We start from the raw sequence: 19082 nt of genomic DNA, 5'->3' as shown, positions 1-19082 counted from the left end.
GTGCGATTCCAGAGTGTTCTGAGGAAGAATTTTTCAAGAGTGATGGGGAAATATTAATGCTGTTGTCCTCATAAATCTGCACCTGGAGTTGTCTTTACAATATTTGCCATCCATGTTGGAAGACAGATGAATTCAGCTGGAGCAGGTGCATTGAATGGTTACAGGGATTAGCATTGGGCACTTGTAATATACGGGAGTAAACTGGATGAACTTCACTTACTCATTCTAGCAGAATAAAGGCTAAGAAAGAATGCAGCTGTGCTCTATAAATACAAGTGTGAATTAAACACAAGGAGTGAGAAGGCATATTTAAACAAAAGAACAATGTTGCCTTGAGCAAATAGGTGTGTGGGGCTTGACTGTGATCAATGTTCCTAATAAAAGGTTCTACAATACTCATAGGAGGAAGAAAACAAAATACTCTTTAGATAGGTTTTAATAAATGTATGGAAATGACTGTATGAAATAGTTACCTACAAAAAGAAATCAAGCCCACAAGGTCCCTTTTGCACTGTGATCCTAGGCTTCCTGAAGTATGTAGTTAAGAACATGTTTTCATTTTGATTTTTGTTAAGCATGTATTATGCTTATCTGTGCCAGGCATTATGTGTGCCTGAACAGCACTCACTTTTGGACTAAGAGTTTGCAAATGCAAGTCTTAAAGACTCCAGTCTTAAACTAAATCAAGCAGACTATTTCAGAGAGGTAGAACTCACAAAGGTACCCCCCTTCAAATAATTCAACTTAGGAACATAGAGTTGGGGCCCCTCCTTCACCAAAATACTTCTGCTTCCTCATCCTCATGTCCTTTCTCTCTTCAGCCTTCCTCACCTAAGTCTCTGGCTTCTCAAATTTGTTACCTGTTCCTATGACACTTAATCCTTCCCCTCTTCCATGTGTTTTCTACCTCCTGGTGTTTCACAGCTTGCCTAGACAACCTTTCTGTGCATCTTCCCAAGCTGAAACATCCCTTCTCAGGTGGCACAACCAAGTGCCTAGTGCTTTTACTCCATACACTGCAGTGCAGGAGCTTGTCTCCCTGTTGGGATCAGTGTTGGCAAACGGCAGTTGCAGCCCAGCAGCTGCCCCAGGTCACAGTGCAGAGCTGGGGGGCGCCTGGCCAGTAGTCACCACCTCCCCACCTCTGCTTCTGCTCCCGTATTGCTGCATCTGTCACACCTGCCTGCAGCAGCCTTTCAGCCAGTCTTTCCTCTGCCCTGTAACTCCAAGGGCTTCTTCTCTCCCACCACCATGCATCCTCCCCCAAAGAGAGGCATCTAACCCAGGAGTCACCATCGCCATCCAAGATGTCTGAGCTGGCACATGTGACAACAACCTGTCCATCACACACCATGAGCAGCACGGTGAGGCAGGCCACGCAAACCTGTCCACTCCCTCTCTAGCTTAACAAATTTCAGTTCCCAGCACTTTGAAGTCCATTTCAGCACAGATTGTGCCTCAGCATTTGCTTGCGACTCTCAACAGCACTTAGACCTTTATTGTAGGGGTATCAGACCGCAGCCTGGGCTATAAAACTGCAGGCAGGAGCAGGCAAAGCTGCCTGGCTGGGTCTCTGCTGCTTCCTCTGGATGCCCTGCACCGCTGAGCTACAGACACCTTTTATCGCTGCTCAACAGTGAGCATGGGGGATGCTCATGCTGGGTGGGAAAAAAAAATGTTTACAAAAGAAATGGTTGGCTTGGAATCCCTTAATTGCAGCTGGACACTAGTCAAGCAAAGGTGTGGTAAGCTAATTAAAATGATGGTGTTTTCATTTCCTGCTGCTAACATTCCTGCAACTGGATACCTTCCTTTTTATTTGAGAGACATAGTGAAAAATAACAAACTTAGGTAACCTTTTTTGCTACTCTGACTTATTTTGCTTATTTCACTGCCCTCTCTGTTGGCATTGTGGGCACTAGTTTAACACTGCTGTGTAACCCGAGCAGTGATTTTTAGACACACTGTGCAGAAACTCTTCATCCTTTCTCAGTTGTCCATCTCCTGTATGGGAGTCCAGTGGTACTGCTCTCAGTGTTCTGAGGGGCAGAGCTGAAGGGGGGCCCTAGGACACCCCAGGGATGGTAAAAAGCTCATTCCCCAGTGCAGATTTTCAGACAGATCAGTTCCTAGGTGAATCATAAAGGTGATGGAGAAGTGACTGGCACTATGTAAGGGGAAGCTGCAATGAAGTCATAGTAACTACTGAGTGTCCAAGGCCCGAAAACCGAGAAATGGAGGAACAGAGAAGTTGCAGCAGCCAGGGTAAATTTTCCTCCGAATTTCTTACTATGAGTCTGTTAAGGGGGGTGAGGCAAAAACACATACATAGATACTCCATAGACTGCAACATCAAATTGAAGTTGTACCTATAAACCTTACAGCAAAAGCTCTTAACAATTGTATTTTCAAAAGTAACTTTTCCACAATACAATGTCCTTACAGTTTCTCATTATCTGAAGAAAAAACTTTTCACTCCCAAACATTTAAGTAGATTGCTTGTTAGCTAAAGCTCTAGCTTTTGTTTCCTTCAGGAAACACTGGAATTACCCGGGTTTGCTGTGTGCTAAGGTTACCTCTACCCCTGCTGTGGCCCTACTGCAATGCCATAAAACTTCCAACTCTATCATTTCAGTAGATTGTTTTTTGAGGCAGCTGTACAAAATGTTTGCATAGGCAGGGTTTTCTTTTTTGTTGTTTTGTTGTTTTTTTTAACACCCTTCCTGCTCCCTGGATTTCTCTACTTCTTTAACAAGGGTTTTTGAGAGTCTAATTATCCACCATAGAAACTTTACTGTTTTTAACTCTGGAGCCATGACTTGGCACTAGTAGCAGCTGCACAGAGCGCTGCTCACACATACCCCTCACAACCGCTATATCTACAGGTAAGCTGGGGTGTTAATCTACTTCAGGAATTGCTGAGGGGCCCTGAGTCAACTACTTTGAAATGGTTTTCTAATACGAAGACAGATAAAGTCTCTTAAATATCCTCTTGCAAAACTTGAGGAACTCTTGCTTACATCCTGAAGCTGCTCAACTGTGCTGGTTCCCAAGCTCTCACCTCTGGCTTGGTGAAATTCCAGCATCAGGTTGGGAAGGGCATAAAGAAAATCAGGTATGTGGTTCCCAAAAATGCCAAACAGCTGGGAGTGGCAGCAGGGCAGAAGCCTCGTTGGGATGCCTTTAATATAATAGCCCAGAAATTTCAGTATCTGCCCAGGAGTTTTGTGTTTGAGCCTTTACAACCTTTAATTCAAAGATGGGTCTCAACTACTAACATAAATGCCATGCTACTGAGAGTTGCAGAATGGATGTCCGTTTATCTGGTTTGTACCTTCTTTACTGTGTATTTCACTGCATAGTTATTCTGCATTCAGAAATCTACCAACAGAAGAAACTCTGAAGGGCCCATGTCAGAACAGCCAGCTGCTCTGATCATCTGAATGCTCATTTAGATGCTGGAGACTGGAATCTGAGCACTGCCAGTGTAAGAACAGTTCCCCTTCACCTGCCCCTGGGAAACATGGAGTGGGGATCTTTGCCTTGACCCAGTTTTTCCATCAGAGTCCCCTTAACATCAGGGGAGGTATTAAGAGAAAGATTGCCAAGCATAAACAGGCATTTTCCTCTGGGCCATAAGTCAGTCCAGAATTAATTTCCAAGGGAGAGCACAATTCTCTGCTTGTTTTCTTCTGTGAGTAACACTCCAAGGCTCTTCACATCCCTCCAGGAATGCTCTCCACAGTCACGATTTTATCTCAAAATCACTGAATGAGACAACGGTGAAAACAGTCTGTTAGGACTCTCACTTCATCATTGCCCACTAACAGAAAAAACAAGTTCGCTGAAGACTGTGCTATGAAAAAAAGCCAGATAGCATCAGACTAGAAACAAGGTGCACCTCGATTTTTTAATATTAAAATTTAATTTCACTTTTTGAATTTTAGTCATGTGGTATTTTTAATTGCATACCATTTTTATCGTGTGGGAAAGATATTGGAACAACTCACCTTGGGGTGTGGAAAATTCACCAATTCATTTGCAATTTTTAGGAATAAGGTGATTTTTTTATATATGGCTGACAGTACAGTCCAAGACAAGACATAATTCAGGAAGATTTTGTACGTCACTATATCAGACTACATCTCAATCATTTTCCCCACCCTATACTTTTTACATCTGTACACACTGTAGACTATGACTGAAGGCGAATCTGATACAAAAACAAATCTACGAACTTAATCCTTCATACTTTTACAACTTTTAAAAAATGGAAACAACATTCACAAAAGGTTGAGTTGTTCAGTAGGTCTTCCAGTCTACCAACATCATGGTCTGGAAATTTGTTTCAAATAGTTATTGTGCTGAATGACTGTCCATGAAGAAATAGGTGGTATTACTCTTAGGGAGAGTTAGACTGAAGAAGATAATGTCTTTCTTAATAAGTATTCATTTTAAGTGCTGATTACAAAGAACAGAGACAAAGGAAGAAGATAACTACTCAAGGACTACTAGGTATCTTTCCCCAGGAGAAATCTGGAATTCATCATTCTTACAATGGATGTAACCAGAGTGATCTGCATGATTTGTAAACCTGATGGTTATTTCACCTCCTGCATGAGTTTGTGAGAAGCAGGGACTTTTTTTTTTTAATGAACTATCTGTATGTTATTCCCATTTCCTTTTGTATTTACCTGCTGGTGAAGAGATCCTTGATACCTTGTTCCATGACAGCTTGTCTGGTTGTTGCCATTATAAAAGTCTATGGTCCAGAAGGAAACTAAGCCCTCTGGGAGCCACGCAGTTTTCACACCAAAGTCCAGGTTAGTTATTTAATGGGCCAGATACCTTACACATCCTCTACAGACGGAAAAAAGCAGCTCCACAGCCATAAGATAAATAATTTCAACTTGGTGTTTTTAATATCAGTTAGAAAGGATTTTTAATAACCCAGACATATTTACTTAATGATTCACTTTGCCTTAATTACACAGTAACAAGCTGCTGTGATTCCATCCTGAATTACTGCATTTGGTCTTCTTAAAATGGATTATTATTTCTGCAAAAGAGAACTAACTGCAGGAGACCATTTTCGGACCAACCCACGGGCTTTCTTGCTTTAGCTGACTAGCAAGTCCCATGTTATGAAAAAGAAGCAGATTTCTGATGCTGAAAGACACCGTGGTCGTGCCTCTTCACTTCTTCTAGCTGGATCATTGGGAATTTTACTTGTTTTTCAAACCATTTGGCTACAGTGAGAAGCTGCTTCTCCTGGAATGAACGTCCAATGAACTGAAGCCCAACTGGCAAGCCTCTCTCTGACAGAGCTGTAGGAACATTTATGGCTGGCAGTCCTGAAGGAAAAAAAAGATATACATATGCACACTTACTATTAAACAAATCCAGTTGGAGAAATTTTCATAATAATTCTAAGAGAACCAGAAAAAACCCTGTGTAGTGGAAAAAGACCAGTTAAAATAATGTGAGTCAATGAACTAAGGATATTGCTAGGTGATCACAATACATGAATTAGAGTGACTCAAGGAGTCAGCATCCTCTGAAAAGAGAATCAACTCTCCTTAGAGATTTTGGTCTCTGGAACGGATTCATCTTATCTGCAGCCCACACTCAGCTCCAAGGTTCCCCACTTTAAAATCTAGTCTTCCATTTTAAAGCATTTAATCAATAAACTAACCTTACACCTGGTTATCATTGTAAGACTTAACAACACAGGGGTGAAACATCTTCCTTCTAAAGAAGAGGTTACATAGCTGAAAGGATGTACGTTAAAAATTACTAGGTGGGGACAACGTATTTAAATCCCTGCTGCTACCCACCAGCCATATTTGCAGCCTGCGTTAGGATGTCATCTTGTGCGCTGCGGGTTCTGTTGTCTTCTTTGATGAATTCTGTGTATGGAGCTGCATCGCTCAGAGTGGTAGGAGTGAGTAAAATATCAACACCGCTCCCGAAAACCTTCACAAAGTCATTGGCAATGAGCCGTCTGACTTTCTGTGCCTTGACAAAGTAATTTTCATAGTTCCTAGAAAGAAATACAGGCATGAGAGCCTGACACTTTAATTCCCCAAATACAGAACTTCTTAGTTACTGTAGAACAGACAAGCTCAGTATTCCTTCTGGTTAAAAGACTAACACTGGTACTTGAGTTTTTGATATACCAGAAGCTTAGTCATCAAACATGGTGTTTATGGCCTCATAGCAATGAAGCTGTCAGAGAAGAAAGAGATGAGGGCATACTGCTAAAGAAAGGAGAAGGGAAAACAAAACCTAGTTTACAATAATAAACTAAAAATCAAAACAACACTTATGACCATTCTGAAACTAAACTGTGTATTGAATTTCACTGCAAGGCAGCACAACAAAGCCTAGAAACAATACAGAACTAAACAGGCCTGGAAAAAAGGCATTAATCATTTAGGATTCAATCCAACAAGATAGTTAAAGCATGTGAAAAAGCCCCATCATCTACAGAGGACTCCAAATGGACTTGAAACAATGCATGTGTTTGTAGTATGCTTCTCTGTCGAATACTATAAAGACCTTATCTTTCCCTATCCTTTTTTTTCCTCATGTAAACATGTGCTCTGTGGATTTCAAAACTGTCTTTACACAATTCTGAAGCAGAAACAAAGTAGTCAGCTTTATGTGTATTTTTCCTAGTAACTTCATATGCAGAACTGGTAAATGTGGAATCCTTACGATCAGAGAAGTTCCGTTTCAAAAGTAATTGCTATCTAAAACCACAGCTGTCAAAAAAAGGAAAAAAAAAAAGGAACAGGGTATTGTAGATAAAACACCTGAAACTGCCCAAAAGCCACTTTGTTAGAGTAATCTAAAGATTTATGAAATCATTCTAGCTGTTAACTGCAGAAAGTCCCTAAGTGCCACATCTGCACATCTTTTAAACACCTCCAGGATGGTGACTGAACCACTTCCCTGGGCAGCCTGTTCCAGTGCCTGACAAGCCTTCCCATGAAGAATTTTTTTTCTAATACCCAATCTGAACCTCCCCTGGCACAACCTGAGGCCATTTCCTCTTGTCCTTATCTCTTGCTACGTGGGAGAAGAGACCAACACACTCCATGCTACAACCTCCTTTCAGGTAGTTGTAGACAGTGGTAAGGTCTCCCCTCAGTCTCCTTTTCTCCACTTCCCTCACTGTTCCTCACCAGACTTGTGCTCCAGGCCCCTAACCAGCTTTGTTGCCCTTCTCTGGACTCTCTCCAGCACCTCTATGTCTCTCCTGTAGTGAGGGGCCCAAAACTGAACACATTATTCAAGGTGCAGCCTCACCAGTGCTGAGTACAGTGGCACAATCACTTCCCTAGTCCTGCTGGCCACACTATTCCTGATACAAGCCAGGATGCTGTTGGCCTTTCTGGCCACCTGGGCACACTGCTGACTCATATTCATCTGGATGTCAATCAACACCCCAGGTCCTTTTCCTCCAGGCAGCTTTCCAGCCACTCTTCCCTGAGCCTGTAGTGCTGCCTGGGGTTGTTGTGACCCAAGTGCAGGAACCAGCACTTGGCCTTGTTAAACCTCATGCAATTGGCCTCAGTCCAACAATCCAGCAGGTCCGGATTCCTCTGTAGAGCCTTCCTACCCTCCAGCAGATCAACACTCTCACTCAACTTGGTGTTGTCTGCAAACTTACTGAGGGTGTAGTTGATCCCCTCATCCAGATCACTGATAAACATATTAAACAGAACTTCCTGAACAATAACCTAGTTATTTTCCAGATTTCAAAAGCAAGATAAAAATGATCTCTAAAATGCAACATTGGCAGGAGACACAGATGGTTTTTCTCTACTATTTATTCTAAGAATGCTTTCCGAACCCTGGGTTCTGTTCTTCAAAAATAAATCACCGTGGAGAGGAACAGGACTCTCCTGCTCAGTCTTGATGGAAGCCAACTGTATATTCCTTCACGGAAGAGTGAACTACATTAATTTTAAAGCAGCCTTACGAAAACTGATCTGGACCATTGTAACCAGAAGGAGCACCCTTGGCAGAAATATCGGCATTCCATAAAATGCTGGTTGTTAGATACTGACTGACAACATTCCTGCCTCTAAAAGCAATTAGAAGTCACATCTGATGAATACTCTTACTGACAGAACTCTCTCTGTAGTGCACTTGCTTTGAGACTGATTACAGGACTAATGTATCTGTTACTACCTGAATAAAGACAGAGGAAAACAGCACTTCTACTAACATGAATTAGGACTGTTGGATAAGGACTGAAAACTAAGGAAAAAAAGTCAAATTGATCCATGTACCAGCTTCTCTACATAAGCTGGATAAAAATCTGTCTTCTGTAGAGACACCAGTTCAGTACTTTTGCCAGTGCCTTCCATTCCCTGTATACTGAGGCAGAGAACTATAGTTAATTTAATTGCCGTGTTTTCTGGCTTTCTCTAGAAGACCTCACTAGAATGCACATGCAGTTTTTCTATGTAACTTTAATGAGATTAACAGCTACAGAACTTTTAACACCAGGACAGTAATGGCTTCAGTGTGATAACACAGAATAGATTTTTGCTTAATTTAATCAATTGATGCCAGTAATACTCTGGTAGGGGAAGAAAAAAAAAAGTTGGTTTACTTATTTAATTCAGGAGACTCACTATTAAGAAAACATTTTCATTCATTTGTAACAGTTCACTGGATATTATATAGATAAAGCAATAATAACAATACAAGTAGCTACTAGTGTAAGGACAATTTTTTTTCATGTCATGATGAACAATTAATCACCATTTCTTAAAAAATTGTTAACTTGGCAAATTTGAGTTTCAAGATGTTTTGCTTACTGTTTTAGCAAGAAATAGTTTCCTGACAGAATTCTTCCTCTTACAACATCATTAAAGCCCTCTCGCCGTGTTGCAGCATACATGCTTTCTGTGGACTTGTTCATGTCAGAACGGTGTCCTGAAAAGAAAAAGCAATTTGGAAAGGAATGCTTTCTGTAGTCCTTAAGATTTAACAACATAATGTAATGTTACATATAGTAATACAATGGGCCACTGTTTGCTGCAGTCTGACATGCTACTGTTCTGGAAAACCAATGAAGACTATCCCTGGCTTATTATAGAAATATTAAACAGATTTCAAGCGCAGACACTCGTGTCTAGAAGTGAAATATATTAAAATATGTATTTATTTACTCACTGTTATTTGGACAGGGCTTTTACTCTATTCTATCTGGGAGAAATAACACTAAACATTCAACCATGAAAGCATATTAAAACCAACACTTTTTAACGGCATCCAGCAAGGTTTCTACTGTCTGAGAAAAAAGTTTTTTAAAAAGCCTTACCATATTCCAGTCCATCAAACCTGGCCATATTTGATGCCACTTCTGCTGTGCACAGCACATGGTAGCAGACAATTGAGTAACGAGTGTGTGGTAGACTCACTTCAATTACTTTAGCCCCTGCATTCTTAAAGAGGTCAGCGGCCTTTGACCAGAGAGCCAGAATTTCACTAGAAAGCCCTGGTGCATGATATTCCTTAGAGAAAAACAAGAAGGGGAGTGATTTTACATACTGGTTTACTTCTAATGCCCACCAAAATGCAAATATGCCTTGCTAAAATACATCAAAACTATTACCTCACCACTATGCGATTTCAAGTACTTATTAAGATTCTTGCATCTACTAAATATTATACAATCAAACAATATTAAATTAAGAGGATTCAGTCTTCTTAAGAATATCATGTTCATCTCAGTAGGATCAACCCACATATCGCAGACCATGGAATTTCAGCAGTTTCTTCTGAAGGAGAAATTGCCCAGTTATCCACTTATTTGTCTATTCATGGAGAACATACTGCACTGATCTGCATTTCATGGGCTAAAATCCCAATTAAACCTAGTTCAGGTTTAAATCCTAACACTAGGGCTGCTGTGAGTAGGAAAGATAAAGAAATTATGGCCACAGTCTATCAATGGCAACCAACAAACTAAAACAAACACCACAGCCCAACAAAGAAGAATTACAATCAAGAGGTTGGGAGAAGACTTAGATAAGCTTAGTTCCTGTTTAAGAGTGAAGTTAAAGATATTCTATTAAAATTTGGTAGTTTTGAAGATACTTCCTTTAGTTCTAACCCACAATATTGGGGTCATAATACTGTCTGATTTCTGAGTAGCTATGTCCCATGTTTAATATATGCATGTATCAGTTTAGGATAATCTTTAGCAGTAGAAAACAACTGTCTAAAGGATATGAATAATTAACCAATACCACTATTTTATATTTCTCAAAATCTAAACAGTATGCAGGTAGTTAATTTTCTAGGCACACAATTTTTGCATTTCACAGATCCTGAATAATTGGTCAGTGGACATTTCTTTTCACCAAATGAAATCTTTTGTTATACCTGCTCTAGCACAGGTTCAAATACTGAGAATCAAACCAATAAAAATTACTCAGATTGTCTCTTTGAAAGCAGAGCCTTTACTAAATTAAAAATAGGCTGAAGTGCCAAACATTGTGCCTAAATTGCAAGTATCCTTATAGTTACAAACATGATTGAATTGCATATGTCAGATTACAGTTGTCTATTTAAAGATTAAATATTTAAACCCCTGTTAGAGCTCTGCGAATCACAGCGCTTTGTGCCACTCAACTGCCTTTGAAATTCTGCTTCATATTAACATGGTGCCATTCAGACAAGTCTCTCAAAGCACTGCACAAAGCCGTACTAACCTCACCGTATGAGAAGGCACTAAGAGCAACTTGTTTGAGGTTATACAAGTGACTGATGAAAGACCAACAGAGAGAACAGAGTTCCTCATTTCCCTTGAAACTTCCTGACAGTGCTTCCCACAACAATGACAAAATGTTTTAGATGAAGCATTAGCATATGCTCATTCCAAATCGCCTGCACAGGCAACAGAGCACATACTACTCTTTTCCAGAAGCTGCTTGTACTGTCTTCACTGTTTTGGATCATGAGAGACCAGGAGGTGGTGGTCAAGACAGAAATATTTGTCGGTTATGTGTCCTATCTGCTGTTCCTGTCCACAGCTGTTAACAGGATTTAAATGTTACCTTTGGAATGCCTATCGAGAGCTTGCTGACATCACTCAAATTGGGTAGTTCAAATGGCTTAAAGTTGTCCTGAATTGTGGTGGAGTCTTTAGGATCGTGCCCAGCAAGTGAACCTGAAATATGACACGACAGAACAGGAAAATGTACACTGGGCAGCCAGAATTCAATTTGTTTTGAGACAATGTTGTAAACAAAGGCATGTTGTCTACAAAGACATAGGAATACCTAACACAACTGCTGCATCATCCACACATCTGGTGAGGATTCCTGGCACATCCATGGAGTTCACTAGAGGAATGAGACCATGGCGAGAGATCAGTCCGTATGTTGGCTTTAAACCTACTACACCACAGTGAGCAGCAGGGTTTCTGGTAGATCCTCCCGTGTCTGACCCTAAGGCTCTATGGTTTCAAAAGGATCATCATTAGTAAAATAATTCAGAACATTTTAAAATAATATAACTGTATGGCTTTAAGATGCATGGATTTAAAACACGTGAATTCTTCCAGATTAGAAGTCATAATTGCACAGTCTAAAATTCAGTCTGCTCCCTATGTCTGCTATTTTTTATCTGTTCTCTTCTCTGTCTCCGGGCTTCTGAATTAGTCATCAGGAGACCCCAGTTCTCTCCACAAAGCAGAGGTAAACAGGCACGATTCAGGCCATCTGAATATGGTCTAAGTATCCACTTCTGCCTTCTCTGTTGGTTTGTTGTTCCAGTAGACTCCAAAAGATATGTCTCATAAGATTTAGCATATGTTTTTCAGAAACTTGTATCTTATTTATGCAGTAGCCAATAGACTATGAAGCAGCATTTTCAAATATGGAAATAAATAGAAACACAGCACACTTTTTCCTCCTAATAAGAGGGCATACTTTTCAAAGTCTAAGATGATTTTCCTGTTTTCAAACCTACAAAGCATTGCATCAGAACTCCCAGTTTAGAGTAGCTTGTGTGCATTTTAAAAATACAGTTATTTGTGTTTGTTTGTTTTTAAGTTGACTTCTTTTTTTTTGTTTTTGTTCCTTCACAGGCAAAACCTTGTTTTTCCTAAACTGAATTTTTTATTTAAAAAAATGTAATGGAATTGGAAATTCATATTGAAGTGAAACCTGCTCTTCTCTTGTTTTTAATAATTTTAACTCAAGCACTATCTAAAAAATAAAACAGCTTCATCCAAATCTTTGCCAAAAATAAATTAAACTTCAGAAGGAGGTATAATTTTTATTGAAATGGGTATGTGAATTCTCCCATAGGCATTTGTTTCTGAGATGACTGAAACAATTCAATTGACTTTGCTGAAGTGGAATTTTTTCAAAGCTTTTGTGTTGATATAAAACATCCTCAATTTTGTAGCATTTATGTACATCCAAATATCAAATTGAAAAGCCAAATACTGGCAGCATTCCTGATGCTTGAAAGAAACTAATAGAGTGGATATACCATAACTTGTAGGCAATAAGAAAGCTGGACAAAAAATCTCCCTGATCTGACAAAGTGCTGAGCAGCGTACACTGGGAGTTCAGCACACCCACCAACCTAAGAGAAGGTGCCAGACCCCATCAGAATCAGGCCATTCTGACCAGCAGCCCTTGGGAATGGCTGCACCGAGTTCAGCTTCAACAGCAGTAAAATGTTGAGTAGACTACATCCTAGCAAAGGGCAACCTGACGAAGAAAGGTAACATTTAAAAAATAATAAAATAAATTGGGGGTTGTATATAAAAATATATATTTTTAAAAAGCTCTAATCAATACCAGCAAAAAATATTTTAACAATAAAATAGATACTTATAATATACTCTGTGGGTAAACAAGGACACAGTAACTAAAGAGCATTCTTAAATACCTTCCAGTTAAGAGGACAACTGAAATAATCTTCTATAAAATGTGCCTCACTATGTAGCTCTAAAAGCTGCACAAAATGAAAGGTGTAAAGTTTTAAGGAACAGATTTAACAGTTGGATGGAGAAGATTGTATAGACAACCGATTTGTTAAATAGTGTGCTGATATTTCATGTGCATAACAATTGTAAAAAAATAAAATCCATCTTGTTTAAATTCCTTTTAAAAAAATAAAAAAACAACCCCCCAAAACAAGCAAACAAACAAAAAACCCCCAAACTAAAACTGTCTTCTAACTTTTAACGACAGACAGGTTTGTAAGGTTTGTAAGTATTTGTGTAGAAAGTATTTGCGTATCCCTTTGTTAAGACAGGGATTTGAAAGCTTTTAGAACCCCAACCTCATGTTTTATTACATATCTCGGCTATAAAAAGCAGGGAGGAAATACTACTATACTGTTATAAATTAAGGGATCTTTTCATTTACTGAATTACATTTTCAGGGTATATTTGTGTAATGCACTTACTGAGGAAGAGGATGTGTCACAAACCCCATGTTAATTTTAAGACAGTACATGGGAATAACAATAAAACTGTTGTTCCTTTACTGTCATCACCATTTTATTTCAGGAAGTCCAAAGTGGTCGTATCAGTATGCTGAATAACACTCTAAAATGAATGAGCCTGAATTTGCCTACACGGATTCCTTCTGGCTTCATGATATGCCACAAATAAACTAGGGATGCTGAAATAAATTCTTTCATGCCAGTGCAAATAGCCCTCCCATTTCAAACTAGACTAAGAGAAAAATTATCAAATTAAAACCTTGCAACATATTTTGAGACATTTAATTTAAAAAAAAATTAAAAAGCCTCTTACGCAAAACACGTGAAAGATGACACAGCAGCCGCACTGCCTCCTGAGCTCCCTCCCGTTATTACCCAGTTAGACTCTTCATCCTCAGAATGGGATTGTGGGACAGATTTTTCCTTGTACTGTCTTGAATAACTCCAGGGGTTTCTGACTGGTCCAAATACCCCATCTGTACTCCCAGATCTAAGATAGTCAGACAGGACAAATACAGACAGAAGTGACAGATGACACACTGCATTCACCAAGTTTTTTTTCTTTACTCAATTCCTTATCCTTCAGCCTAAAAAATTCAATTTCAACACAAAAAGACTGGTGTATGTAAATCCTTGTGCAGTCAACTTCAATGTTACGCAGAATACTAAAGTCTATAGATCTTCATCCCTTTCTGACACAGAACCTGAACTCGTACCTCTTTCTAACATCTGCTAATGCCTCTGAAAAGAACATAACCATAGAACCGATTTAAGCAACGTAAGAGTAATGTTGCATGTCTCCTTCAAAACAAAGGTCTTCTGATCTCCTAACCCCTCATTTGGAACACGCAAAAGAAGACAACCACAGTCTTGTGGAAAACCATGCTGCTGGCAGATGGGGGGATGTGGAAAACCTTGTAGTAGCAGGAACAAGCACTTCTCTGTAAATAACACACTATTACTCACTCTGTAGCCCTCTCCTGAGGCCACAGTTTGCTGGTTCAGAGCACCAGACTGGATTCTCGGAAACTGGTTTTAGTCAGCCTGTGATCACCTAAGCGTTAGCTGCCGCCAGGAGCGAAGGCACAGGGTACTTTCCTCCTTCCTTGCCATCTCCACCTCATGCTCCCCCTGGCTCCAGGTGCCAGTGTCATCAGCCAAGTCATCAGAGTGCGCAGTCGAAAATTAACCTTACTGAGACATCTTTGCTATCAAGCTGGGTCAGCTCCCCGATGCAGTGGCGTTGCTGCTAGCATAAGAGATCAGGCAAACACACAGAACAGAAATGAGAAGCTGGGGTGCGACAAGCTTTTTAAAGAGAATCCTGTGCTTTAGTGAGCTTCGGCCAGTTTAACATTGCATAATCAGTTTTTTTCATGCTTTTGCCCTACTCTTCCTCTGAAGCGTGTCTCTTTGACACAGAAATTACTTTATCCAAACAATACAGTCAAAGTACTTCCACTCCATCCACGTGAATTCCCAATCAAACCTCTGTTTTTGGTTTAGCTAAAATAAAAACAAAACCAAAACACAACACTCATTGTTTCTCACAGGTAACTAAAGTCCTAGACATTCCTTTCCAGACCCAGCAGCTGCAGTGATAGAGACTCCCATCCCTAACAGCCCAATGCTGTTCCCAGCTATAGCTTGGCTGCTTTCATCCATCTGCTGGAGAATCAATTTGTGAGAGCATTTTCCAACACGCTCCTGACAAAAAGTCACCAACATTAGCTTAGCTAATTTAAAGTGCTGCTCTAGATTAGCATCTTTGCAGCAAATCAGGAAGTACTCGTACAAATTACTCCAGTGGCTGACTGGCAGAGGCAGTGATTGCCATTGGGGGCATGATAATAATTAGCTAACAGCAAAAACCACCAGTAATGAGAGAGAAAAAGGCAGCAATTAACTGGCAATGTAAGCAATTCTACTAACAAACGACTTGATCTGGAAGAAGTCTGCTTGTCCTTGGCTTTCTGCAAAGGCTGTATTGCTTCCTCCCCCTCAAACACAGTTATAGTTGGACACTACGTTCATAAAAGTCAGCATTTATGTCATTTACACAACAGTATAAATATTCAGGGAGAAATTCATATAGCTCTATATACTCTTCACAGGTAAGCATTCATACTTTTCTGATCTCACAGAAAGGAGTTAAGCATTACAGGTAGATTGGAACAGAAGGTGTGTATTCTATTTAATGTGCAATCACACATTAAAAATAATAAACGTCACTCACCCCATTGCAAATTCATCTAGGTTTGTTTTGCCTAAAAGCACAGCTCCCTGATCCAGTAACTTCTGCACTACTGTAGCATTGTAAGGAGAAATATAACCTGAAAACAATCAGAACAGTTAAGCGTGACTGGTTTGATACAGTTGATTTTTAGAAGTAGCTACTCCGAACACTTCAAAGTTGTCATTATTTGTGCATAAGAATTGTTGGTTCATAGCGCCAAAATTTTGCTTCAAGATAACATGAGTAATGGATTATACATTTCTAGAGTGTGGAGCTAAAACTCCACATAAACAAGTTACCACAAGGGTAGCAAATTACTATATTCAGCCAATTTGCAGGAATTGTCTAAAATTAGAAGTCTCCCATTACCATGAGATAAAGGAGCATATGGTTCACCACAAGCTGAAATACTAACTGGCTATCCTGTGATCAGACCCTTGACCACTTAGACCTTACATAAACTAGGATGAGAACCACGACACTTAAATGAGTCCCAAGTAGCAACCAATTCCTTCTGTGAATACTGAGAGGGGTTTCTCCACCCCCACCTTCAACGGGAACAAGGAAAATATCATTCCTAATACTCTCAGCCACTACATTGCCATCAATCACAACAGGTCTGAGAATGTGCTTTAAGGAAAAGCACCTCAGGTAATATAACACCTTTTAAAATGGCAAAGTCACATTTTGTTTCTTCTGCTATTAAAAACCCCCATAATCAGATTCGGGTTCTGCTAATTTACTTCAGCTATCTTCCATAAAACTTTTCAGTTCTGCTTTGTGCAGAATAAAAGAGATATAAGAAATGTTTTCTACTTTTGCTTTTACTATGAAAACATTCTAATGCCTTGAAAATGTTAATAGAAACAATGAGCTTGGGAAATTTCAAAAAAATTAAAACACCTTATAGAACATGTCCATCTATCAGGAATATAGAGAAAATGTCTACTCTTTCCTACAGCCATATGTAAAAATTACTTAAGTCAACAAGACAGAACAGCAGCAAATGGTACTGACTGCCCTCCTGCAGACATAAAAGTAACACAAAGGAAAATGTGAACTATAGAAAATTATATTTTAGCATATGGGCTATAATAAAGATTGTGTTGTTAAAAGCATGTAACTATATTAATAAAGGAGATATGTGCTTACACAATAAAAAAGATGTATCTATAATACCAGACAAGCCTGGCAGAAGAATTTACACAAACATGTTTTTGCAAATTAGTTCAGCTAATTTTTTTAAAATATTTAGATTTCTGGAAGAATCCATTCCATAATCCCCCTAAAGAAAAGAGCAAGATCTCCAAAATGAGATCTGATTTTATGTTAAAAGCTCTACTGTACCTTTTAGCATGTTTGATGCACATGTTGTCTCAATGCCAGCTGTATTAAAGTTGTCTTTTACTGCAATAGGAATTCCATCTAAAACACCCAGTGGCTGACCTGCATTGGGAATTATTGCAAAGACAACAGCGATTAAAGCAAAGTGTGCTATATGTATAGTCTTCTTGTCAATTACAATTTATTTTACGTGCCCCTTTGGCTGTTTATTGAAAACAAAAAGGCTAGCCACTTAGCATTTGTGGCCAGGCACATTTGCAAGAATCACCTTCCATTCTTAGTCTAGCGTGGAACACTCTGCCTAGACCAGACTTGGACCTGCAAAGAACCGCTCTGCCAATGTGTCTAAGTCTGCAAGACAGGCAGCTGTTTTCATAGAGGTAAGCTATCCCAAAGGAGTGCTTACCTCTTCAAATGTGACCATGTAATGCTTATTTCAGCCATAGATGCTGCCTAAATCTACTCCATTCCCAGGCTGGGAGCTATAAATTCTGCCTACCTGACATAAACGGCAAATATGATCTTAAAAAAAATAAATAAAAAAAATCACTGAAGTAGAGAAAGTCTCCCCTATGTGATCGATTTGCCACCATCCAGAAAAAATAAATTTAAAATGCCTACATCAGGAAGCAAAACACTCTGGCTGGCAATTTTCTTCAGCTGTCAGAGGACACCAAGGATCATCCAGGAAAGACAAAAAATTACCCTATTAGGTGAAAATTACCCTTTTCTGTCTTCCAGGAACTGCAAAGGAAAATGAGGATGGTCAGCCTCTAAATGCTGCAGATGACAGGATTTAATGCTGCTTTGTTCCCCAGCTCATCACTGCAACGAACCTGCTTTCTTAATTTAAAACCTGATAGGCTGAGCCAGGTGTTTGTCCACAGGCCTGCAAAAGACCCACTGCATTTCCCTGTGCATGGGAACTGCTGGCTGCTGATTTAAAATAACTGGGGGAAAGAAGAGGCAACCAGCAGCTGTGCAGGTCAAGAAGCACAGAGCCCATTTTATGCACAGTGCTCACCTGGTTTGGCCCACATTTTGCCTTTGATTTTTTAAGTGAATACGCTAGTGGGTGCCAAACATAGACCCATGAGCACAGACTCACTGAAGCATCAGCCGCAATCCTCATCCCCTAACAGTTAAACCAGCAGCACATACACCTGCTTTAAACAGCAAAGTTGCTTCATCTAAGATGAAGAGCTCCTGTATGACAGCTTTTTATGGACTAGTACCAAATAGGAGCAAACATAGAATCACAGAATGTCCTGAGTTGGAAGGGACCCATAAGGATCATTGAGTCCAACTCCTGTCTCTGGCACATACCTCTTCTGTATCTTTCCTCCGATTCTTCAGCCTGCTTCAAAGCAGATTCTTCCGCCACGGTGATGTAAGCGTTGAGAAACTTGGTGCTTTTGATGAGGGAAAGGCACCTCTGGCAGAGCTCCGTGGGGGTGACATGTCCGTCCCTCAGGGCTGCCGACACCTGGAAGCACATCCATTCCCCTATCAGGGCGGCCCGGTGACAGAGCCCGCGGCGTCAAGGAGCTAAAGCGCGATCCCCGCTACTGCTTCGAAACGGCGGGAAGGCTTTTCCGGGCCCCGCCGCGCCTGCTCCCGCGCCGCCCCAGGGAGCGGGGACGTGAGGGGACACCGCAGCGGGCCCGCTCACGCCGGTCACCTTGGCGAGCCCGCCCCGCCGCCAGCCCGCCCATTGGCGCGCCATCCCGCCGCCGCGGCGGCTCGCAGGGCGGGCGGGCGCCACTCACCTGGCGGAGGGAGGCACGCAGCATGCCGGCCCGCTCTGCTCCCCGCCGCCGACTCACGCCCGCCGGCTCACCGACACCCCACTCCCGCTGCGGCGCCTGGGCGCCGCCATCTTGCCGCAACACCGAGCGGCACCATTGGCAGGGCGGCCAAGAAGGCGGTCTCCCATTGGCCGCGGGTGCCGCCGGGGCGAGGGAAGAGGGCAGGCCGGAGCTCCGGGGCTGAGTGCCGGGGCCAAGGG

The 19082-nt window shown here is 40.8% G+C and overlaps 1 protein-coding gene across 2 annotated transcripts; it reads right to left on the bottom strand.

Moving 5' to 3' along the window:
* Positions 1-4900: 4900 nt before the first annotated feature.
* Positions 4901-19054, bottom strand: QRSL1 (glutaminyl-tRNA amidotransferase subunit QRSL1). 2 transcript variants are annotated; one of them, XM_065056624.1, is made up of 11 exons: positions 18844-19054; positions 18401-18560; positions 17078-17176; positions 15731-15827; positions 13808-13984; positions 11310-11485; positions 11085-11197; positions 9344-9536; positions 8838-8955; positions 5838-6043; positions 4901-5354 (listed from the first exon to the last, which is right to left on the bottom strand). In XM_065056624.1, the coding sequence occupies exons 1-11, from the start codon at positions 18865-18867 to the stop codon at positions 5143-5145; spliced, it is 1575 nt and encodes a 524-aa protein (XP_064912696.1). In that variant the 5' UTR covers positions 18868-19054; the 3' UTR covers positions 4901-5142. The 2 variants fall into 2 exon arrangements, with proteins under 2 accessions (XP_064912696.1, XP_064912697.1); XM_065056625.1 differs by lacking the exon at positions 13808-13984.
* Between the last annotated feature and the right edge of the window lie 28 nt (positions 19055-19082).

This window comes from Columba livia, chromosome 3, assembly GCF_036013475.1.
Source record: "Columba livia isolate bColLiv1 breed racing homer chromosome 3, bColLiv1.pat.W.v2, whole genome shotgun sequence".
In the NCBI taxonomy this organism is placed as follows: domain Eukaryota; kingdom Metazoa; phylum Chordata; class Aves; order Columbiformes; family Columbidae; genus Columba; species Columba livia.
This window is presented reverse-complemented; position numbering and strand designations above follow the sequence as displayed.